This window comes from Colossoma macropomum, unplaced genomic scaffold (assembly GCF_904425465.1).
Source record: "Colossoma macropomum unplaced genomic scaffold, Colossoma_macropomum, whole genome shotgun sequence".
Taxonomy (NCBI): domain Eukaryota; kingdom Metazoa; phylum Chordata; class Actinopteri; order Characiformes; family Serrasalmidae; genus Colossoma; species Colossoma macropomum.
The window spans coordinates 16,043,599-16,068,835 of NW_023494793.1; the positions used below are offsets into that span (position 1 = coordinate 16,043,599).

At 38.0% G+C, this 25,237-nt stretch overlaps 1 protein-coding gene across 1 annotated transcript; it reads left to right on the forward strand.

Moving 5' to 3' along the window:
• Window positions 1-219: 219 nt before the first annotated feature.
• On the forward strand, window positions 220-23,237 carry map3k12 (mitogen-activated protein kinase kinase kinase 12). Its single transcript, XM_036578641.1, has 14 exons — window positions 220-561; window positions 4,011-4,524; window positions 5,134-5,317; window positions 6,837-7,028; window positions 10,475-10,633; window positions 11,608-11,766; window positions 12,484-12,592; window positions 15,098-15,207; window positions 16,094-16,210; window positions 16,771-16,890; window positions 17,870-18,527; window positions 19,155-19,222; window positions 20,781-21,066; window positions 22,502-23,237. Exons 2-14 carry the CDS (start codon window positions 4,101-4,103, stop codon window positions 22,616-22,618), a joined length of 2,703 nt encoding a protein of 900 aa, XP_036434534.1. The 5' UTR covers window positions 220-561; window positions 4,011-4,100; the 3' UTR covers window positions 22,619-23,237.
• The last annotated feature ends 2,000 nt before the right edge of the window (window positions 23,238-25,237 follow it).

A 25,237-nucleotide genomic window follows, 5' to 3' on the forward strand; every position in this document is an offset into this window, starting at 1 on the left:
ACGTTTTTTTTTCTCTGTATTTGGTATTTATGAGAGGTGGAGGTCCACAACTCGAACGGTTAAATAAGAAGATGTTGCTCGTTGTAAATTATCTTGGAGTGCTCGTGTAAAGAGACTCGAGTGATGCGGAAATCGCTGCTCGAACTGTTTATAGCGACTGTCACGGCGACGCTATAAGGCCATTTCAGTGAGCAGTCAGCACCATTTTAGCTCGAGCCACGTTCGCGCCCCCTTGTGGGAGTTACTGCTGTCGCGTGACGTCAGTTCAGCACCGGACGGGAGAACAGCTCCTCTCTCTCCCCCCATCATCTCCTCCTCCGCCTGCAAGCCGAGTCCCCCCCTAACGCTACTCCTCGACGAGGGCCGTTCGCCCGATGGGACTCGTTCTGAATCGGCCGAGCTCACTGGGACTCCTGATAAGGATAAAGAAGGGACACTATTCGAGCGGAGAGGATAAGACGGAGAGACAACAACAGCGCGGGCGGAATCAGGAGGAAAGGAAAAAAAATCTGATCCCACCCCTCACTTGACAACGCGACAACAGCGAGCTGCTGAGATACGGTAAGGGTTTTTTTATTCTGCCGTCCATACCCCAAACTTGCCATCGCCGCGCCGCGTTAGTCCGCGGCGGCAGCGTGACAGCAGTGCGGGACGTCAGCGAAAATCGTTTCAAAAAGGTGCGAGAAAATGTGTGAGGCGAGCGAGCGCGCGTGCGTGCGCGCGTGTATCTTCCTCTCACACAGACATTGCGGCACTTCGCGTTCGCTCCGGACCGCATGGCTGAGCGATTTTGCATTGGCCATTGATGCTTGTTGTTGTTTATGGTGTGTTTTTCTTTTTTCCTCCCCCTCGGTGTCATCGCTTCTCCATTTTACGCTACACAGGCGCGCGCGCGCGCACACACACCGCTGCACCGTCCTTATTCTTTTATTTCGTTTTTCGCGCGGACGTCAGGAACCCAGCGATGGTGCAGCGTCGTTGTTAGCTCGCTGCGGGGCATATATCCCAGCTTGAAAACACACACACACACCATCATGTGACGTGGACGCGTGCGAACGCACACACACACAAATACACACGCGCGCACAGAATATCATGCGAGATACGGCTATGTAAACGTCTCCATTGCTAAACTAGCAGGTCCTCATAGACTGGCTGAGGAAGACTCGTACACGTTAGTGCACTCACAGCAGTTATGCAATTTAATCGTATTGTGCGGAAACTGAAAATGACGTACGCACGGTTCCTACGTAAGCGCCCGTTTGTTTGGAGCGCCTTACGCAAACAGCGTAGCGCCGAAGGATGCACATACTGTACTGCCTGATTGTGTCTTCTGCTTAGTGTATTATAGCCAGTGATCATCTTAGAAGGCGAGATATGAACCCACACAGCCAGTGGTTCTACCATCACAGCTAACATGATTGCACATAAGCATGACTGTCTTACTATAGGAATATCTGCCAGCTGTTAGAACAGCAGGCCTTAATGGTATTATCTCCCATCATAGCCATCGTCTATCATCTCGACTGAGTCTAGGGGTGGGCAATATTGCGATATTACATCAGTAATTACATCACATTATGTCACAATATGCTTTTTGAGTGTCTTTGGATAGCGTCGGTACCAACTAACTGCATGTTTCATTAAAAAGAGAGTGCTGTTTAAGCGGATTCATTAGCATTGAATAAAATTATTGTATTGCATTCTATTTATTTTTTTGATAGTATGTTTTATGTGGCACCGTTATTGTTTTTTATCCAAACTTATAAAACTTCAGAAAAAAAATATCATGATGTATATTATGTATAGAGAATATGTTTTGAAGTATTGCGATGTTATATTTTGGTCATATCGCCCACTACTATGGCTGGCACTAGAATATATTGCTATAGACATTGTTGTTGTGATTGTTACAGTATTATCAGACTATCATGACAAAAGGCCTTGTTCCTAATGTCACCGCCAATATTGGCTACTTTAACAACTGTCACTATTGCAACCTATATTATACAATAATTTTGCTATGAGTTACTGTAAATGGCATCAAGTACCATCACAGTATCACTCTGCAAAGGGTCTACGTGGCACTATCACTGATGTCAGCTTCTATCATGGTTGACATACTTACATAGTTCTTGTAAATAAGATCTTCAGACTATCACTACAAAATGTCTTGATGGTAATATTATCATTGTTATTGACATGCTTTCCCTACAAAAGCCCTATTGATTAAGTATTATTATCACCTGCAATGTTTCCCAGCTGCAGTCCTGGAGAGTCGCTTTCACTGCATGGTTTGGCTCCAACACATGCTCTAACACACCTGAGTCATACCATGAGAAAATTATCAAGCTCTCCATGAGCTGAATCAGGCATGGTAGACCAGTAAAGCATGAAACTGCACATTTTAAGGGGCTTGTGGAAATGAAGTTGGGGGAACACTGATTCAACTACACAGTGACAAAAGCTACTGCTGCTGAAGTCAGATGTTAATTACCTTTTGTCATTTTTCAACACTATCTGCTACTGTTACCAGTAATGTCTTTGTGCCCATGAATATGTTGATAGTCGAATGACCAAGTGAATTAATCAACTAATAACTGATCAATTGGCTTAAATGTGACCAGTAAAGGGTTTAGCACTGTAACAATATAGTGTTTGGCAATATTTGGACAAACTGAGATACTGTTCATCAAGAGCTAAATTACCACCATGGAGAAAAGTGTGGGGCTTTGTTAAGTCTTAACATACATTTGAACTACAGTAAGTAATAAGCAATAGCTAAAAAGAAGTGATATATTATAAATGTTGATCAGTGTTATAGCTCTTCAGGCTGCAGCATCGTGTAACCAGTTTAACATGTTAACATGTTAGCTCATGTGTGAATAGGTTTCCAGGATGCGCAGATGATATTTTTTCCAAGTGAAAATGGTGTTTACAAAATGAGTTATTTGTTAATGAGTATTTTAAGCTGATTAACCAGTTGTATGTAGTAAGCTAGCTAATGTATGTAACACTTTAACAGGATGAGCTGCCGAATGTTCAATAATTTTTTTTAAGTAGCCTGCTAAATACTTCTAATAAACAGAAACGCATGGAATATTTCAGTGACTAATGTTAGTAATGCAACATGATGAGCTTCACTGATTTTGTAAGGATAAAGCTCATTCTGGCAGTGAGGAATCGCGCATCCTCAAAGAATAGATCGATTTGTCAGAACACCAGCATGGAGGGAAACAACATTTACTCACTGTTCTGCTGCTTCAGAATGCACACCAGGTGGTCGAAGGTAATGTCGTTCTTCTGTGGAAAGCTAAGTCAGACTTGCGAATGTTATGCATGTGATTACTTTATCATTCATTTTGAGAAAATGCCCCCAGACTTTTTTACCTTTTTAGCCATGACTGTTCTTTTTCTTTCGCTATCTGCTCATATAGGTATGACACTATAAGTGAATTGCTGCCCTCTTGCTGTAAATAATTATTTATGTCAAGAAAGCTACAATTGTGCTATCCGTTTTATTTCAGCACAGCTGTCTTTGTGGAGAAGTGTGAATTGTTTTCATAGCAGGGGGTTCTAACCCTTCCTCTTTCATCCTCGTTGCTCACTAGCAGCTCAACACACAGCATTTCACACAAAGAGGGCCAACAGTAACAGAGTAACAGGAAAAATATTTTATTTTATTATACTCATTTAAAAATAGCCAAGTGAATTTCTTTTCTGCTGTTGGGATGGCCACTAGGGGTCCTGCACAAACAGACTAAATTACATTATGATAAGATTTTCTGATATATGTCAGTATCGAAAGAACAATGAAAATCGTTGAACAAGAAAGTTATGCTCAGAGTTTTTACCAGCATTTTTAAAAGTTGCCTTACTGGTGCATCGTGTCTGTTCCAGCTTCCAAAACAATTATCATGATATCTATTGTGTATAGTGAAAATGTCTGCAAGTGTTGGGATGTTATATTTTTGTCTACCCATGTTCATCACTTCTCTTCCTCTTTCCAGGTGTTTTGGAAAACATCAGCATTTCCACCTGTTTGTGTGAACATTAAGGACCACTAATCTTGGGGGGCTCTTAGATGAGTGTGGCCGCCCATGGCTTGCGTCCATGAGCAGTGTGCCCCCTCCCCCTCCCTTTCGGGATTCAACACCCCAATATCTGAGACCCCCTATCGCCGGCCAGACTCTGATGTAACTGCTTGCACCCCTGATACTGAACTAACCCCCACACAGTGTGTTCTCCGCAATGTACTGTCGATCGATCCTGTCGGTGACGGGAGCACCACCCACACGCAAGGCAACAGCCCCACCCCTAGTGACGAGCCTGCCCAGTTCTCCAACAGCGTGCTGAAGCTGCAGGAGGGTGGAGCAGAGGGAGGAGCAGTACGCAGTCAATCAGACAGCTTCAGATTGCAGGCGGGAGGCGGGGGTTTTCTGGAGGGATTATTTGGATGCTTAAAGCCAGTGTGGACCATGATTGGCAAAGCCTACTCCACAGAAAACAAACAGAGCCAAGAGGGTGAGTAAGAGACAACACACTGATAAAAATAAAGGTCCCAAAAAGGGTTTTTTGGAGCGATGCCACAGAAGAACCACTTTTGCTTCAAGTGGATGGTTCTTTAGACAGTCTTTCTAATGAGATTTACAAGTGTAAAGTTTAAAGATCCTTCCACATAATGTAACGGTTCAGTCAATAAAGGTTTAAGAACCATTTAGGAACCTTTATTTTTTTTTAAATATCATTGCTTGCATAACTCTCCACTTGCATGCACAACCATAAATTACTGATCATTTAAGCCCTTAAACTCTAGGTTTATTATACAGTTATTAATCTGAAGATGTATTTAATGCCTACTACAAATTATTCAGTAGCTACTATGAAACTAATGTGTAAACTGTGTAATTAAGATTTGTAGTGAAGAATTGAACTGTGGACCCACACATGGGTCCTTTAGGGTTGAAGGGATTATAGCCAGGTTTCTAGACATAGCTTAAGTCTTTTGGAGGAAGCTGTTCCCCAAAAGACCTGGTTGAAAGACTTACAATTAATCTAGAAGTAATCAGTGTCAGGAAAACTGGTCCAAAGTCATTTTGAGAAAATTAGCAAACAAAAAAATGTCTCCCTTAGAATCCTGGGAGGTGCCATTTGAGGAGATCTCGGAGCTACAGTGGGTGGGGAGCGGGGCGCAGGGAGCAGTCTTCCTGGGCAAGTTCCATGGTGAAGAGGTGGCTGTGAAGAAAGTGAGAGACATAAAAGAAACTGAAATCAAACACCTGCGCAAGCTTAAGCACCCAAACATCATCACATTCAAGTGAGTAAATACACACAGGCCTCCTGTGGTTAAGCATGCTTTGGCTTCTGGTCAGTAAGCCAGAGGTCATTGACTCCATTGTCCACAGATGTCGTGTGACAATAAAGGAACCTTATTTTTTGCTTCCATTTATTCTGTCTTAAGCCAGCTGGCTCACTATAGGTCTTAGGCCCAGAAACACCACACATTTGGTTTGTTAAGTGGTAAAAAAAAAGCACAACAGTAAAAGTCGATATTAAAAAAAGGATGCCTGTAACAGTACTGTGTTGACTGACTTTATATTTCTTTAATGGCAGGCTGTGTAAACAGTTTAGAGAAATTTCAGAACTGATTGTTTAGTGAAAAATAAATTATTATTATGATAATTATTTTTTCAGGTATTTAAAGCAACTGAGAAAAAAGGGAATACTGTACATATGTATACCATACAAATATCTATTTTATTTTCAAATTTTACTTTTCTACATCATTTGAACACAGCATCTGCCTGTTGCATTGTGTGAAAATTTCAGTGAGTTGACCAAAAGAAATGCTCCAAAATGGCTTAGAATAAAATCTCTTTACAGTAACTTATATTAAAAATAAAATTGTTTTTGTCTGTTACCATTTTGGAGATTTGTTTGGTTTTTTGTGTTTGTGTTTTTTTACAGTGCGGATATCAAAAACCAAGGTCTAATGTCTTCTTATCCTCCATACAGAGCACTAGTAAACTGCAAATCAGTTAATAAACCACAATAGAGATTAGTGAAATACTGACATTTAGAAGACTAACAAAATCACTAGTATGTATATTAATGTAATAAGATTTTATTACGTGACTTTTTGACCATCCCTGTTGATCTATTCATTCCCACAGTCTAAATAGTCGTTGACATTCATATGGTGTATGTATGGTATTGTGCAAAATCCTTATTTAAAACCATTTATCTTGACTTGTTTTTACCAGAAACACACGTTTCTTATTTTGTAAAAAAGTGGTTGATATCTTGTGAGCTAGTTTAATAAACAGAGTTTGGTTCCACATGTCTCTTGAATGCCCCCAGCCATTGCATTTATTAAATCCCACCACCATCTCACTTGATTTAACATAATGAAGCATTGATTTGCCAAAAAAAAATGGTATTGGATGATATCTATAAATAATACTACGCTTTCTGAAGGAGAGATTTGAATAAACACATTAATATACATAAAATCACTACTTATTGTATTAATATTATTTTTATTTATTCTAATATTAGTGTTTTTCTGAGCAAATAAAAGTCTTAGTGCCCAGAAAAAACACCTTTTAATTCTAGTTTTCTCAGGTGCCTGAGAATATATCACTGCTGTCGAAACAAAATCTTGTATCTCCACTTTTTACTATTTTCTTTTTTTTCACGATTTGAAAAATTCCAGCTGCCCTTTACACTGTGCCAAATTTAATGATAACAGGTGCTTATCCAGAAGTGTTCAACTGTGTTCAGTGTTCACACTAAAGCTCTCTATATGTTACTCTCTTTATATGTGTATGTTTTAGGGGTGTGTGCACACAAGCTCCATGTTACTGCATTATCATGGAGTACTGTGCACAGGGGCAGCTCTATGAGGTTTTGCGAGCAGGGAGAAAGATCACACCATCACTGCTGGTTGACTGGGCCATGGGCATCGCAGGCGGCATGAACTACCTCCACCTGCACAAGATCATTCACAGAGACCTCAAATCGCCCAAGTGAGTTCTGCAATACACATATACGCTCTCATATAGAGACACGTAATCTCCATTACAGTAATCAGGCCTGAAAACCTGCTATATTTTCATTGTGTGCACACAAATTGATGGCCTTTTCAGTGAAAAAACAAATCTACTCAATGTATATAAGAAAGACATTCTTGTGTCTGAAGTTTGAAAAAATGGACAAAAGTACAGACAAAATTCAGGCTTCAGGATGCCTGTCTGGTTTTACTATGTGACAAACTTTTGTCCGTTTTTGTAGATTTTACAGATACAATATAATTAGGGCTGCAACAAATATTCGCTAAAATTTGATAAAGTTGATAATTAAAATGTTTGAAAATGAAAAAGCCATTCGAATAACCAATGCTTTTACCTGTTTTTAAGAAACAATATGTTTCTATGCATTATTTAACTCATCTGACAAGAAATAGTTTACTAGTAGTTTTACTAGTACCGCACAGTAGAATTTAAAGAGCACAGGATAGTCTGCCTGCATGTCACGCAAAAATAGCTATTTAAAGATAGACTTTTTCAGCAGTAGTCAGAGGTAGGACTGTTGCAACTCCATTCCTCACTAGAGATTAGAGATAATTGCAATGGTTGACAAAATATGAATTCGAATGGGAGATAACTACTTTGTCTAAAATTTGTAGGTTTTTAAAATATTATCAGGTCGTGTTTGTGCTCAGAAATAGCCTACAACTCCCAACACTCCCCTAGAGCAGCCTGTTTATTTCACTCAAAAAAGGTGATGTTAGCTAGAACAGTGCATGGCTAGTGCAGGTGTTTAACATATATAAATAAAATTAAATAAAAATACCATCTTCACCCTACACAAAGCTCATATGGGTCTTTGCTATGCTCAAAATATTTGAAAGCTGTTCTTTTTTATTTTTGTTGCAGATTAGCAGTCCTGAAATCTGGGGGTGCCATAGCCCCCTCAGCACCCTTACTTCCCATGTCCGTTAATGCAATAATTGTTAGCTAACTCATAGTTCCAGTGCCAAACAAAAGAAGCAAACTTTAGATACCAAGCATGTCTTGGCTGATTGACTACAGTTGGGGTTAAGGGAAAACAAATTGTGTTTTTAACTGAAGTATAGCTTTGAAATAAACAAAGTTTACTCAAAGCATTTCTTATTCAAGCAAAATAGCATCATCTCATCTTGTTTATTGCACCTGTTAACGCTGGCAAAGAGGACCCAAAGCAGTCACATGTTTTTTTATAGGTTAATGAGCAAAAGACTAAAAACACATTTTGCTAAATGTTCATTAAAAACATTTTCTAAAAAAATCTAAATGCATGGAATCATTTTGTCTCATTGTCCTGATTGATATGCTCCACAAAGGTTCTGGGCCTAGATGACAAAGAAAAATAAGTGTATCAGGGAAAGAAAAAAGAACAACTGCATTTAAAATCTTCAAGACAAAAAGTACAGAGTGTGGTTTAGAACGGTTTAGAGAAAAACTAGAAAACATACTGCACTGATGACTCTAAAAGATCTCTCATCAGCTTCAAAATCTGAAACACTGGATTACAATTAGCTCATGCCTGTAGAACTCTGACATAACATTTAATGGCTAGATAAGACAAAGATAGAAAGTAGCTAGAAGCTATGTCAGGGGCAAAGCACATTTTCTTTGTTGGGATGAATGGGCCTGATTCACCAACCGTTCTTAAGAAGAAATTTCTTCTTAAAACCCACTTATGCAGTTTTCATGAAGATTCTGACATTCACTAATGTTTTCTTATTTGGGATTTGTTCTTAGGTATGAACATAATTTACACACTTAAGAGCACACTCTGCGGTTTAAGAACACATCATTTGACGTAGACTTTTTTTAGGACCTTTCTCAAGAACAAATTTAAGAAACAAAGATATTAGTGAATGAGGCCGAGTGTTTTTTGTACATATTCCGAAACAAAATAAACACAATGTACTGAACTAAGAATGATCTCTGACCTAATAGGAAGTCAGTTCAGACCATAGCACCTCACCTATAGCTACATTTGCATCTAAAGGATTTTTTGCAAACAAAAATGTTGGAATGCTTCAAAAAGTTGTAGGCTAAAATTGACTCTAGGGTTACTAGGTGAGGTGGTGTTGCACTATGGAGAAAGGCAATTATCCACCACATACACCCTTTCTTAGAGGTGGCTAAGTACACCTGTAGAGCAGCCTGTCTCTGAAAACTGCAGTGATGAGAGTAGTATATATAAACAATGTATAAAGATATATGCAAATAGGGCAAATCCATCCAGTGAAGCTTTTGATAGCAAATGCTTGAACATTCATGCATGGTCAAGAGAATGATCATGACACAGCAGCATACAACTGTTTATCAATTACACCATATACACCAAATACAGCAGTTACTGCACCTATACCAGTCATTAAGACTAGAGAGATGGCAGTGGCCAAATACCTATTACGGTGTTAAAAATGAGAGGTCAGCTCAACTCAAACTGTTATAGTAACCGATTCCATGGCTTCTCTTGAGCTGACTCAACTTGAGGACACAAGAGTTCAGCCAACTCAAACTTCTCAGCTGAGACCAAAAGTTTAGTCCATTGTCCATTGCACCACGCAGGGACAACGCAGCGCAGAATTTGTTTCCATAACTATTTAATGCTCTGTAGGAAAGATTTTTTGTTTTAACTTCAAAGAGTGGCATAGTCTCTTGTGGTGCAACATTCTAATAACTCATCCCAGCATCCCAACAGAGGAAAAAAGGTCAGATGGGACTGTGTGATAGGAGTGCCAGTTGGATCAAATTCGATTTTGTTTGTCTAACTATGATGCAGACCTAGAAACAGCACCACCACTGTAAGAGTACCAAAAGCACATTCAAACATATATTTGTAGTAAGAATGGCATGTTAAAACAACAAAACACTATGTGAAATAAACAGTTAATGTGAACTAAACAGTAGATGAAAAATGTCTGCATGCAAATAAACAAAAACTGACAATGCTGGAAAGCTCCACCTCATCACTGCAGTTTTCAGAGACAGGCTGCTCAAGACTGCACAAAGTACTGGCCACTTTCCCAATAAGCTTTGCAAATAGCAGGTATTTACTATAAAAAGCAACATTTCAACTTCTTTTACAAGAAGCTGGAGCTGTTTCTCCCAGGATGCACCATTCTTTACAGCAATATTTATCTGCTGTAATTTAAGAGATGCAGTACAAAGATTTCTTTTAGATGTCTTTTAAATGACATGATATGATGAGTTGTGCTTAATTCGACCAGGTGCATAAACAAGGTAAACAAGGTTAATTTTCATTTCAGGTTGACAGTGACAAAACATGATAAAAAATGTAAAGAGTGCTTTTTCTTTCTGGAAAGACAGGATATCATGCTGGTAAGATGATATTTGCTTTGTAAATCTCAAATTGTTCACCACCTCTGACTTTGTGTGTCTTTTTTTGCTGTTAGTATGCTGATCACCCATGATGACCTGGTCAAGATCTCAGATTTTGGCACGTCGAAGGAGTTGCGGGATAAGAGCACAAAAATGTCCTTCGCTGGAACCGTGGCCTGGATGGCACCAGAAGTTATACGTAACGAACCTGTGTCAGAGAAAGTGGATATCTGGTATGAATTTTTGTGAGAGGATGAGTGAGTGGGTGTCAGTGAATGGCTTAGTGTGACAGAAATGGTAGTGAAAATAATGGTAGATGTGAATGAAAGGCCGCGAATGACTGAAACTGTAAGTTTGAGTACGTTTGAGTATATTCAGTTATTTTTTTGCTCATGCCCAGTAGGGACATCAGGAATATTTTATAGCTGGTGCTTTGAGGTAGCTGAACAATCCAACTAATGGACGGACCACAAACAATGTACAGGCCAAACCAACAGTGCATTAACTAACTAACAAAATTTTATACTGTTTTGTTGCCATCTTGGAGATTTTCACTGGTGTCTAATTATTTGCTATTGTAAACTTACTGCAAGACGTGCTACATGGCACAAACAAATAGCCAAAATAGTGAGCTGAAAGTTGTAATGTATACTACGGTTTAAAAGATTGGAATCATTATTGCAGCGATATAAAACAGTTTTCTTGCAGGTACATGTATAATGTGATTAGAATATGACTAAGAAAGCTGTAAAATAATAATAAAAAGATAATTACTGCATATTATTTATCATTTAATACTTTTGGCTGTGTCCAAAAAGCTTGAAATATTAAATATAACATATTAAAATACTCTCTACTCAGTACAGTGTATTATTGAATACAATAACAGCAGTTATTAATATAACATGTTTGAATGTTACTGTATGCAACAGTGTAAGTGAAGCAAGCTCACATCAAGGTCAAAGGGTAAGAGTATGAAAATGTATTTTAGGCTATTAAATCTTTTTAATATAAAATGTTTTGGGTTTTCTTAAACAGTGGTAAGCTTGCAAAAAACTATACCAATTTCTTCCACAATTTTGGGGGTGCTATGGGAGAGTTAAGCATATTCCATGGGTAGCCTTAGCACCCCTGTAGTGCCCTTCTGGGACTGCTAGCGCCAGTGCCTTATGCTTCTGTCCTTCACTTTCTTCTGCCCTCTCTGTAGGTCATTTGGTGTAGTTCTCTGGGAGATGCTCACAGGTGAAATCCCCTACAAAGACGTGGACTCCTCTGCTATCATCTGGGGTGTGGGCAACAATAGCCTGCAGCTGCCCCTACCTGAAAGCTGTCCTGATGGCTTCAAGATCCTCCTCAAACAATGCTGGTAAGCATGAACGTTGGAAGTGAAATGGAAAGGCAAATTGTTCTTTTAGGCTGAGTACCAGTGCTGGGCTTTGTAATTATTTGTTTATTGCGGATCACATGCCACTTTTCTGCCCCCCTTGTTGTGAACAGTGATTGCAAATTGCCAGTCTAATCGAAACCATGAATTAGTTCCACATGGCTGACATTTTCATTGTTGAAAAACAGCATTTTTAATCACAATTTCTAATGTTTCCTTTATTAATTAAAATTATTTGTAAAGTGTTTCATTTTGTACTTATGAAAAGATCAAATTTCCAGCAAGTGTACTTAACTGAAAATATATTTCTGTGGAGCTCTTCTAGAAATTAAATCCTTTATTGTGTCTTGGGAATGGACAAAAAGTTTAAAAAACCTCCCTAACACATTCCAGCAAGAAGCAAAACTGTGTTAAACCATTGATGAAGGCCTATGCATTGGAAAGGCTGGACCTTTTGTCCATAGCTATGATACAATAAAAGCTTTTAATTCCTAGAAGAGAAACATGGAAATTCATTCATTTTGTACTTTTGCACACCTATATGTAAAGCATGTTCATTAGAAATCAATAACCAATCTGCCAGTAACCATCTCTTCTGAATGAATCAGATTTTTATGTTTTTATTTTTGAGCAAACAGTTATAAATTATTTTATTACACATTTAATTAAATCTGCAATGATGGTTATATGTGTCTGCAGGAACTGCAAGCCCAGAAACAGGCCGTCATTCAGACAGATTCTGCTGCACCTGGACATAGCCTCAGCAGATGTACTGTCCACCCCACAGGAGACCTACTTCAAATCACAGGTAACACACACACACACAGACATACACAAATGTTGCTTCTCATATGCTTCAGAAATGTTCTTTGCTATACCTTCTGTTTGTGGAGGGTTTCCAGTCTTTTGCAACTCGTGGCCCACATAAACGACCACAAAGGTTTCCTCGGCCCACAAAAAGATTTAACCGATTCAGTTGTTTTTTCTGATTCGCCTAATGTGATAGCTGATGTTGTTTGACAGTTGTCGAGCGCTGAAGGTGAAGCTAGACAGAGGAAAGTTGCAAACAGAGTTTTGGCTCAATTCAATAGGTTTAGATCAGGCCTGGATCATCCCATGGGTTTTATTTTTAACGGGAGAAATAGGAAGTGGCCTGGCTTCTCATAAACTGTCTCTGATTAAACTAGAGGCACAGTGAAAAAAAATGAATTAATATAAACCTTATCATTACGCTGATCATAATCTTGACGCTTTTCACGTCCTTCCTGAACGTCCACTTCATTTTGTCCTCCAATCAATGCTTAGCAACCATTCCCTTATTCACCATTACTTTGGTCAAGTATTCAGGTTTTTTTGGCAGCGAGCTGACATTCCTGTAAATGTACCTTGCATTTGAAGCTCCATTCAAAAGATGCACCTGGGGGATCTGTAAAAGTGAAACATGATACTACTATAGAGCTGAGGATATTAATTCCAAAGCCAAACACAAATTAAAAATGTCAGCCTGAGTTAAAGAAGAAAGTTGCTGCATTGTTGTCAACAGTGATCTGCGAACTGTCTATTTCCACGCAGTGTGCTTTAGCATAGGGTGCTTAGTGGTTTAGTTTGCTGTTGTTGATTTCTTCTATCACTTATGTCGTTTTCATTGGGGTAAATGCTCTGCTTGTCAAGATCGGACACATGCTTTATAGGAAAGTCTTACACTGGTTGTTGGGTTTATGTTAACGTGCATTCTTGTTAATTGTGTGCATAATCTTGTGTTGTCTTAGATGGAAAAAAATATGCATTTAAAGCTGCTATATGCTCAGCACTGCAGTTAGTATGCTGCTATCGTGGTACTGCACAGCACTCATGTAACCTCTTGTGATATCATTAAAAATTCCCTGCCACCAAAAAACATAGCCAGGTAGGGCCCACAAAACATTTGTGCCCAGGGGCCCATAACTTGATGATCAGAGCCTGGTTTAGATTGATACTCACTATGTTTAGTCTCCAAGTGACAGTGCAAATTATTTTGCTTCACAGCCTTATTTGACAAGACCTCTGAGTGTCCATTTTGGTTTATGCTATATTTTCTCGTTTTTCTCAGTCTGAAATATGGTAACTGCTTCATTTGTAGATGGCCAAGCCTTAGGATCTTTCCATTTGAAAGACACTGATTTTAATCATTTATCATGATGTATGAATTCCATACATTTGAAAAGTTAAATGTTTTACACTGACTGGTTTGAAAATGTTAACAAAACTAGCCTAGCATTTTGCATAAATGTGTTTTTTTTTTGCAAGTAATTTGAAAACAGCTGATAGCTGATAGGCAAGGCAGAAAAAAATACCATATGGACAAATGACAAACTGGACATACAGGACATACAAACATTTGACAAAACAAACAAAGTAATAATGCCCCCTTCCCCCCTTCTTTTTTTCATGCTATAATTATGAGTAGTTGTCAGATTCTATGTAGGTGCTTTTAACCTTTTCAAATAGAGTGTGGAAAGAGAAATCAGCTCTTAATATATTGTAAAAATTGAGACCAGGTTTCCTTGAATGATTTTGTATTATTTTTTAAGATTTTTTAAGATTTTAAAGTCTTTCCAAGTTGCAGTGATCCATAAGAAGGTTAAGACAGTGTTTTATTGAAATTTGGGTTCTGTCCTTCTGGTTCAGTAGTGTAACTTTATAGGCAATGGTGAGTGATATTAATATAAAGGTCTTGAGGTGATTGGGTGCTGGAAATTAAGAGAGGTCATTAAGTAGTGCTTCCCCTGACCAAAACTGCTGGGTAGAGGGACAAATCCAGAAAGCATGCCTGTCTACTAAAACTGGGCAATGTAAGCACACACCACTGTTGCTAAATCCCATACAGTGTAGTTCAGAGGCTATAATGTAGTTTTTGTGAAGCGTTTTATATTGTATTAACTGGTGTTTTGAATTACTATGGGTTTGTATAATTGTAATAACATTTTCTGAGGTTTAAGGCAGTGTAGTTTTAAGTACAGGGAGAGTGTGATTATAAAGGTTTTTGCTATTAACTGTTTTCTGTAGAACATCTTTGAGTTGTATATACTGAAAGTGACAGTTACCTGGTATATTGTATGTTTCCTTGATATCATCAAAGGTCATGAGCATTATTAATGAAATGAAAAAGAAAGATTAGTCTACCTGGACAAGGAATATTTGCCAGGGAGAAAAAAAGAAAACCACTGTGCTAGTGTCAGACGTGATGGGACCAATTGAGCCAAATGCTCATCTGTGTGCAATCACATCTGTTTTGTGTTGTATATGTGTGCTCTTTCTTGTGTGGCTGGTGTAGGCTGAGTGGCGTGAAGAGGTGAAACAGCACTTTGAGAAGATCAAGTCAGAGGGAACATGTCTGCACCGACTGGACGAGGAGCTCATTAACCGCCGCCGTGAGGAGCTCAGGTCAGCACCATAGCAACAAGCAGCAAGTCTTTTAGAAAATCCTGCACTTTGAAAATAGTCCCAATATCAAGGGGACATCACTCAAGGGAAGATGAAATCACTCAGAAATGCTGAAAATGAACATCCACCAATTAACAATTAGTATTGCTAAGCAAATTGTACAAACATCCTTTCTCCAAATGCATAAATAGTCCAATGAATTGCTCTAGTCAATAAAATATAATTCATAAAGGAGCACAATACAAGTGTTTACCCACGACAGTTTTTTTGACTTGGGCAATAGTTTCAAGCCTCGTAAGCATACTGAAAGCATGTAACCATAACCAGTATTTCGTTTAATAATGGTATAGAATTGAAAAATTAATGTTCAGTTTTTGTTTAATTTTCCTTCATTTTCATAGCTCATTTCAGTGGATTGTGCTGCATGGCATGTGCCGCATGTGGAAAAACTACTCCAAACATTCTAAATTAAATTTTGTAAATGCAGCCTGTGTGAAAGCTCTGACATGTTAATGTGAGCACAGAAATGAAAGGCAAGACGTAGCATGTGTGAAACAGGCCTAAATAACTTAAGAGAAAACGATACGGACTGTATATTAAAGTGCCTGACTAAGCCTTTCAGAATGTGTGGAGTATTTTAGAGCATGTACAATGACTACTTTGCAGAGGAAAACAATTCCAGACTATATGTACAAAGGATACAAAGATACAATAGAAGCCTAAATAAACAGGAAACCCTATTAAGTGCATTCCAGTTTTTGCTAGAATGCACAGCTTCATAAAAAGAACCATAATGAATCACTAGACTTTCTTGACTAAGTATAACATTCTGTGTAACTGCAATGGAAGCAGAAATGATGTTACCAGTATTATTTGCTCAAAACAGGCATGCCTTGGACATCAGAGAGCATTATGAGAGGAAGCTGGAAAGAGCCAACAACCTTTACATGGAGCTGAATGCTGTCATGCTCCAACTAGAGCTGAAAGAGAAAGAGCTGCTCAGGTAAAACACATTGAAACACAAAATACATACCATCACACACATATACAGTTGCTCATACATTTCCTTGCTTTTACACTCATTGTTCATTTTATCATCTCTGCTTAGTAAACAGGTGCACTTTGTGGTTCTACAATTAGAGACTGAACATTGAGAAACAGACGGACTACAGTTTGTAATCGTAGAACTACAAAGTACACCTATATGGTAAATAGACCTGATCAAATGTACACTGAGTAAAGATACAAGAAAGGTGTACTTAATGAAGTGTCCAGTCAGTGTAGACCTTAAGTCTGAAGCCAGGAAATTTTGGTAAAATATCACTTTGAGTATATGCCACAGCTGAGTAGTAATACTGTAATATAAATACACTGCTCTACAGCACCTCCTGAAGAACATGTCCTGCATGTTTATTACCTTTCTGGCTTGCACAATGGGTTTTAACTGAAACAAAAACAATAAGAATAACTATATGCATAACAAATATCCTGACAAAGGCAATACGGCTCCATCACCTTCACCTGATAGCGAATGCTACTCTGATAACTCTGTTGCGTTTATAGGAGGGAACAATGCCTGGACAAGAAATATCCTGGACTGTTTAAACACCACCCCTCAAACACAGTGGACAAACTTATTAAAAAGAGGAATGTACCCCAGAAGCTGCCCTCTCATGGCAAGAGGTGAGGCATCGTTTGCTACTGATCTGTGACCAGTTTTAAAATCTATTATGTCGACTGAGGCAATGATGTTATCAGGGAGGATGCAGTTCATATACATAAAATATGAATGAGTTGACTTAACTGCTCAACATGGCAGTTGTATAATGGGATGAAAAGAACCAACTGCCTTATTGGTAAGGACATAACTAGGAAAAGTCTTACACTGATGTAAGTACAGATGCTGTAGGTGCTGGCTAACCATTTTGTGTTGTGAGAGGAACCCACATTTTGACAAAGGAGGATCATGCATATTATTCAGCACAATAAAAAGCAAAGGAGGGTGAATCCTCATCGAAAACACAGGAAGTTACACAGAAGCCTCAACAGCTAAATATAATATCTTTTTTTAGTATTTAGTGTGTCCACCCTTAGATTTTTACAGCTTCCATTCTTTTTTGCTAGACTTGCTTTCTGTTTTTCAAAGAAATCTGCAGGGATATTTTTCCACACATCCAAAGTTCAGTCTTAGAAGTCTCATGATTACTGTTTTTCACTCATTTTCCTTTAAATTTATCTGTGCTTATTCTGACTTTGCTCTCAGAAATATCAGAAAAAATAATAACTCGTACTTGTTAATGGCATATTTTGACTGGAAACTAAATGAAAGGTGGTCTCTGGCTTTTGCACAGTGCATTGTACAATGTTTGTGTCATTTGTGCCAAATAATGCAAATAATGCCTTATGAAGAAAGATTTTTGTTTTTTTCTAAGTAAACTTTCAATGGCTGGTTATTTGAAGAATCATTTTTGCAAGTGAAATGTGTAAGTGTGAAGAACCTTTTTATTTTAAAGTTTGAAGACCATCCACATAAAGTAAAAGTTCTAAATCAAAAGGTTTTTGTAGAACAATTTAAGAATCTTTATTTTAAGAGCACAGTGCTTAACAAAATACAGTGCCTTTTTTACAAAACTTATCTTTCCTTCCTTCTCCCTAAAACCAGACCTGACCTCCTAAGGTCAGAGGTCATTCTCCCTAAAATGGACCCAGGCGTGCTGCAGGTCACAGTTCCGTCTTGCCCTAATCGAAGCTCTACATCTCCAAGCCGTGCTCGCAGGGTTAAAACTCGCCATCGTAGGGGTGGCCGAGGCAGCAGCGGTGACCTCTCAGGACCCAAACACCCCACTGGTGCCTCCAGCAGAGAGAGAGAGACACCCACGTCCACCACAGCAGCTCCCAGTGGGACTCCTACTACTGACCAAGGTGCAGGGACTGCTTCAAGAGGAAGTCAGTTGGACACTCCGCCTCTAAAACTCTCCTCCTCTAGTCCAGACCTGCTGTGCTCCACTCACGGGGCTGAGGGTGGAGCCAGTGGTGGGACTGGCAGTCTAAGTGAAGGTCTTGGAGGTGGAGCCAGAGGCACGACCGAAACGGGGGCGGGAGTGGACGAGACTCCACCGCGAAGTGACACGGCCAGCGAGGATGCAGCGTCACTCCCTTTCTCAAGTAGCCCCGATTCCCCCTGTGGGAGGGGCGTGGCAGTGGGCCGAGGGGAGGAGAGAGAGGAAGGAGCAGGGTCAGTGCGATTACCAAGAGGAGCCAGTGGCAGTCATCTAACTCCATCAGCTATACTCTACAGGGCAGCTATCACACGCAAACAGGTACACTTAATAATAATTTTGTTTATAGACCAATACGCTGCTCATTTCTTTCTTTCTTTTATACCAACCTATGTACCACGGGTCTCTGAACACACATGATTTGACTCGATTATGATTACCTAGGAAGCAATTTGGTGCATTGTGAAATCTCAAATTTTACCATGATTCACTTTTATTTGCATTTCTGAATATTTTAAAAGACACTGTACAAACAAATTTGACTAGCAGAACTATTTACACAGTAGTGGAATACAGACAGTACAAACAATACAAGTATATTTCTGATGTTATTATGAAAGCCTAAGACTTTTGTTGCTTAAAAAAGTTAGTAGAAGCTTCATTGAATATTACTTTGGAATATTAGCATTCCAAAATTGGTTGATTTCCTATCGATTGATTCTGTCGGATTTAAGTAAATTAGATTTAAAGTAGATTTGAAGGTGCCTGTTGTGGAAGTTGGTCTTACAAAAAAGATTCTGTTCCATTAGAATAAAAAATAATCAATTCCATAATTCGGGGGCTGCCACATCAACGCATTTTTACACTCTGCCACATACATCAGTTATTCTGTAATGCAATATGTAATGTGATGTAATCCATATGTGTGTATATGTTGGTATTTCTCAGCGCCGTGGTGTGTCTTCAGAGGAAGAAGAGGGAGAGGTGGATAGTGAAGTGGAATTACCAAGGAGACGGTGAGTCAAGATGCCTCTTCTTTCACTGTTTATAGAACTCTAGATGAAAAGATGATAATTAGTCATGGAAGTAAAGTTTGTGATGGAAAAAAATCAAGCCAAACATGCCAGCTAAATGAGCTCTAGAAATATAAAAGGTTACAGATTAAAGCAGATAAGAGCTTTAATCAATTTAATGACAAATAAAAGCAGTGGTTTTGTATGGAATGTTCTATGAACAATAGTTAATTACAGTTTTATCCATAGTTTACATTAAATACACTTGTTTTGCGAATTTCCAAAATCTGGTGGATTTGTTGCCAACATATTATCACCATGGTAAAAAAACCTCAAATCTCCAAAATTCAAAATTCTCCAACTTTATAGGAGAAGGGGAAAAATCCACTGCAGCCTTATTATTCAGTTATTAATGTTGAGGTTCAAATAATTAGTAACTACTATAAATAATTTAGTAACTGCTATGAATAACTTAGTAACTACTATGAATTATTCAGTACCTAATACAGATTATTTAGTAACTACTATAAATTACTCAGTAATGGATAAGAATTATTCATAACATATAAATTATTTAGTAACTACCGTCAATGACTCACTGATTACTATGAATTATTTAGTAATCGAAGAAATTATTCGGTGACTAATATAAATTGTTAAGTAACTAGTAAAAATTATATAATATACTAACATGAATTATTTGGTTACTACTATAAATTGCTTGGTAAAAAAAATATATTCACAACATATATGAATTATGTTGTAACTACTGTTAGTTACTCACTGACTACTATGAGTTATTCAGTAACTACTACAAATTATTCACTAACTACAATGAATTATTCACTAACTACTGTTAATTACTTACAAACTACAATGAGTTATTCAGTAACTACTATTAATTATTCACTAACTACAATGAATTATTCAGTAACTACTATTAATCACTCACTAACTACAATGAATTATTCAGTAACTACTACAAATTATTCACTAACTACAATTAATTATTTAGTAACTGCTACAAATTATTCACTAACTACAATTAATTATTCAGTAACTAACACAAATCAACTACTGTAGTAACTACCATAAATTATTTAGTAACCAGTGTTAATTATTAATTATATTACATATTCAATAACTGCTATGAAGGAAACATATTAGTCATGTAGTTATGAGAGTGAGGAAATATATTTTAATCACACATATTAGCTCATTCATCATTGAATATTCACAACGCAAAGGACAGCTGGGGCTTTCAAAGTAAAGAAATAAAATAGAATTAAAAAAAGAATGTATAAAACAAGTAGGCCAAGAATGCATCCCTGAGAACTGCCTTACCTGAGGAGTGGTGGAGAATTTGTGTAGCAGTGCTGGTTTCCCCCCATGAATAAAATCTTCCATCCTCCATTACATGGAACAATAAAAGGATAATGAGTATTTGTTGTTTAACAATAGCACCTAATCCAGCCTAATTACTGCTTTTTGTTGAGCATGCTAATGTCAATGGAATCTTAATTATTTCACTACTTATTGATTTGTCCACTTCCATCTACAGACGGCCCACCAGTATAACGAAGTGCCAGTCAGTGTCCACCTTCAGCTCAGAGAACCTGTCAGTCTCCGATGGAGAAGAGGGACACACCACTGACCATTCTCATAGTGGTACACCAGACGTGGTCAGCACTAATACGGACGAGCGATTAGACGACCGCAGTGATGACCTCATCTCACAGGGTTCTGAAATCCCTGCTGATATCACCGACCCCGCCCTGTCTGAGAAAGAGGCTGCCGCCCTTGAACAAGAAAGAGCTAACTTTGACCTGGAACAAAACATCTTAGAGGTAAAAGGTCCTACTGAGGGAAACTGCTACTCAGGTTCATCGGACACTAGAGGGCACTCTTGAGAGTCCAGCAATGAATAGTGATCTGGAGCTTTTGTTGAAAACTGCAGTTCATAAATGAGTAATGCTTTTTACACAGACAAATGCACTTTTCTCAACACAGAACAGTATAAAATGTTATCAGTTTTTTTTTCATTTCTAATAGTGCCTTACATACATTTAGGAGGTCAGTGAGCATGAGCTGTTTTACTCAGCCTGTGAGCTGATCAGCTTGCCAACTGATCAACACTTAGTAGCCTTACTGCTAGCATACTACTGCCCAAACCTTTTTTTTTTGCTGTTGAAGGGCAAAAATGTAAATGTTTATGTAAAGTGGCAACATCCAGCTTTTTTGTTAATCACGTCAAATGTTTTTATCAGCTACCAATCAGGTTGCAGGTTAGAAGCCTTGTCCAGGTTTAAAGATTAGTCTTGGTAGTCAGTGAAACGCTCTTCTCATCTTGAATTGATCTGCTTCCAAAGCCAAAGCTAAGGCAGGCAGCCTCCTCAACTCTTAGTTTGACTAAATGTTGAGAAATATATTAAATCTTTGTTAATAATAATTTATTAGATAGGGTTTTGCTCAGCTAGGTAGTTATTGGTACACTTGGGCACAATATTAGGCACAACTTGTAATAGAATTTTTGTGCCTTTTCATATCGACTGTGTTGTTATATTGGCAAAAATAGCACTCTAAGTGGTCCTTTTTTATGCAAAAAAATGCCTAATATGGATATTAACTTTGTTTTAGTGTTTATTTTTACAAAATGTGATACATTACAACTGATAATAGGTCAGTTAAGCACTGTTTAACTAAAATCATTGTCTGTTTAATTTTTTACCATATTATATGACGGATTCTGTATATGTCACAGTGTATATATACATACATTGTTTCCATGTCTGATGCAGCTGACCGAGTTAGGCTGCTTCTCAAGTGGTAGGAGAGGAAACAAACAAAAGCATGGCAGTCCTTATGATGTCAATGTTGGGCTAAGGCTAACCCCAAAAGACTGGCCATTCCTTTACGTCCATTATCTCAAAAACTAAAAGGACTATTTCATTGACTAGACAGCGATGATCAAGGGACTGGTGCATTTTCATTTTCATTTGAAACATGACTAAGCTAGGGGCTAAAGAGGCTGCTGTTAGAGTGTTTTTCACTGTTTGTACATTGCGTTATCTGTGTGTATTTGTGACATACCTTTATAATGTTTATGACAGAACTCATGCCTGTAGAAAAATTTTGACCAGTATACCAGATAAACTGGTAGCCCGCTCCTAATATGATTGATAATGCTGGTTATTGAATTTGTAGCTTTTAAAATCAGTATCTGTGACATTTTCATATCAGTCAGACTAATTGAAATTCTTTCTGTCTGTCTGTCTTTCCAAGACACGTGCATTGTGTGAGGATTCAGATTGTGACAGCGCCGAACTTGATCAGTCAGGGAGCGGAGAACCAAGTCGCCCCCCGAGTGCAGGAGGCTGGGGTCAGGGTCCTCAGAACTAACACACACACAGATGCTCGCACACAGCTCTGTGCATTTGTACATACTGTATATATGTTCACTAAAACACCTACAGGATGCCAGCACACTCACTCCTATGTAGTGTCACTGAAACACCTGATACACCACATACATACAGACACACAAACACACATACACTTCCACTATGAAATCTACCTTTGGGCATGTAACACAAACTGGTGATGTAGAATCAATGTATCAAAAAGCAACTGTTAGCCACTTTAAGAACAACACACCTTCAGAACTTGGTTAAAATGATACTGAAATTCCAAAGACCAGGGCCCCATACTTTATAAATGGCTCTCACATTAACTAAACACAAATCTGGGTGTTTGGTTCCTCAAAGCAAGTTCAAGGTTGGACGTGTACCTGCTGCAGTACAGGGTAACTTAGAGAAACTCAGGATCTGTAGTAATAAAACTTACCATAAAGCCTAACATGAAGCCAAATAGTAATTACACTTACTTTTAACTCATTTGAAAATGCATGTGGTTAAAATCTTATCAGGTTACAATCCATACACAAGTCACATTAGGCCTGTCACGATCATAAAATTTTAGCTGAAGATAAATTTAAATTGACTTATTTTGATGTGCTATGTTGAAATAATGACTTGAATAATAACTCTTTACCAAAGAGTAACAAGTCATTATTTCACCATTCTGAGTCATAAATTTAGAGAATATGAGTCACTGTTTTTACAAAATAAGTAATTATTTTGACACACTAAATCCAAATACCTCAAAACAAGTTTAATTTGAGGTGAAAGAAGCAAATATAAGCACAAATAAGTCAAAATATGGACATTCTAATTCTGGCATTATATGAAGGCCGTGTTAATGAGGCATGATCACTTGAGATCATTACATCCACCGTTACTCTACACTGGTAGTTCTCAAAGCAGTCCTAAAAGACCCTCAAACAGGCCAATTTTTTGCTCCAACCTAAATTGCAACATATAGGGTCCGACAATGTGGATCGTCCCTGAGGACCAGTGCTCTACACCTTTAAGACAAGAGGAAAGAGGAGTACTGAAAGAGCAGGACAGAATGCCAGTTTCAGCTTTTACCTGCCTTTGAGGAATCAAGTATATATGACTCAAAATTTACCATTATATGGAGTACGATAATTATACAAAAGTTTTACTAATACCATTGGTTTCCAACTGTGGTCTTGGACACCCTGCTCTGCACATTTTGGTGTTTTCCCTGCTTTCGACACACCTGATCCAACCAATCAGCTTATTAACAAACCCTTCCTGAGTTGTATTGGGTGTGTTAAAGCAGGAAAAACACTAAAATATGTAGGACAGGAAGTAGTCCAGACCCAGGATTGGGAACAGGTGACTTATATTGAGTCTATGAAGAATGGGGCCCAGGAAAATGCCACGGAAAAATACAAAGATTTAGGCCTCTTCCACACCCTTTTTTTCTTTAAAGATAATCACCACTATTTAGAAAAGATATAAAAATTTTGTTAAAATTTTAAAAATTGGCAGATTAGGATTAATCAATACCACGTGGGTCTGCCCAATTATTCAGAATGCTGAAAATCTGTTGGGAAAATGGAATGCAAGAATACAAGCATGAAATAGATCAACGTATTTAAACAAACTGAACTGACGTTTCAATGTCATTTTTAGAATCTTAAGAAAGTAACTTAGAAGCAACATTGAAGTACTATTCTAATATTCTCCATCTTCCTCTTGCCTCCTGACTATCCTTAGGTTTTTTTCTTTAATAGGGACATGCAATATGTACATTACAAATATTCTGAAAACAACACTTTTATTTTCTGTACTTTCTGTAAAAAAAGCATAGCAAAACAAAACAAAACAAAAACAAAACTAATTTTTTGATGTATGAGAATTTTAACTTGAAAGTTTTGAGTTGAAGAGGTGTAAAGAACAAAATGCATGAAGTATGTTTGTATGCATTTTAATTTTGGATTCATTGTTTTTATAAATCTAAAAAACAAATGTTTGCACTTTTTTTTACCTTGAATGTGTGTGGAAAATGTTGTGTTGCTTGTAGGCACTTTACAATAGGATGTTTATGTCCACTAACTTATCACCTTCTCATGACACTGAAATTGTTGTGTTCAGTGGAAAATGGGTTCGGATCAGGATTGAGGGATCGAGGTCAGCGAAGGCCAGAATGTGTGCAGCTTTTTACAGTGTCTTTTTGAATGGAAGAAATTAGAAATTAGAGACATAACAACACAAGGGGATTGTCGTGGCATGTTTTAGAAATGAATTATTGGGGGAATATCATCTACCAGTCTACCTCCTGGACATCTAGAGTTCAGTTCCAAGCCAAATCTAACACACTTGATTCTGCTAATCAACATCGCCTGAAGATGCAGGGATAGTAACAGGGTTAGGATTGGAACTAAATTGTATAGATACTGTGCAAAAGTCAGAGACCACCCTTTCATTTGTTTCGAGTCAAAATTGCCATTAAGTAAAAGTTATTTATTTTTCACAAGATATTTCTGAGGAGATGTAAGATAATCCTTTTGCATATGAAAGGGGAACATCAAAGGAAAATATGTGGAAAAACAGGAGTTTCCAAAACTGAGTTTAGAATGATTAAAAGATG

Bases quoted from the DNA above. Each gene is read 5' to 3' on its own strand.
- map3k12 (XM_036578641.1), top strand. From the start codon at position 4,101: ATGGCTTGCGTCCATGAGCAGTGTGCCCCCTCCCCCTCCCTTTCGGGA. The intron at 10,634-11,607 runs GTATGAATTTTT...CCCTCTCTGTAG, and splicing joins TCAGAGAAAGTGGATATCTG to GTCATTTGGTGTAGTTCTCT. The intron at 21,067-22,501 runs GTAAAAGGTCCT...TGTCTTTCCAAG, and splicing joins TGGAACAAAACATCTTAGAG to ACACGTGCATTGTGTGAGGA.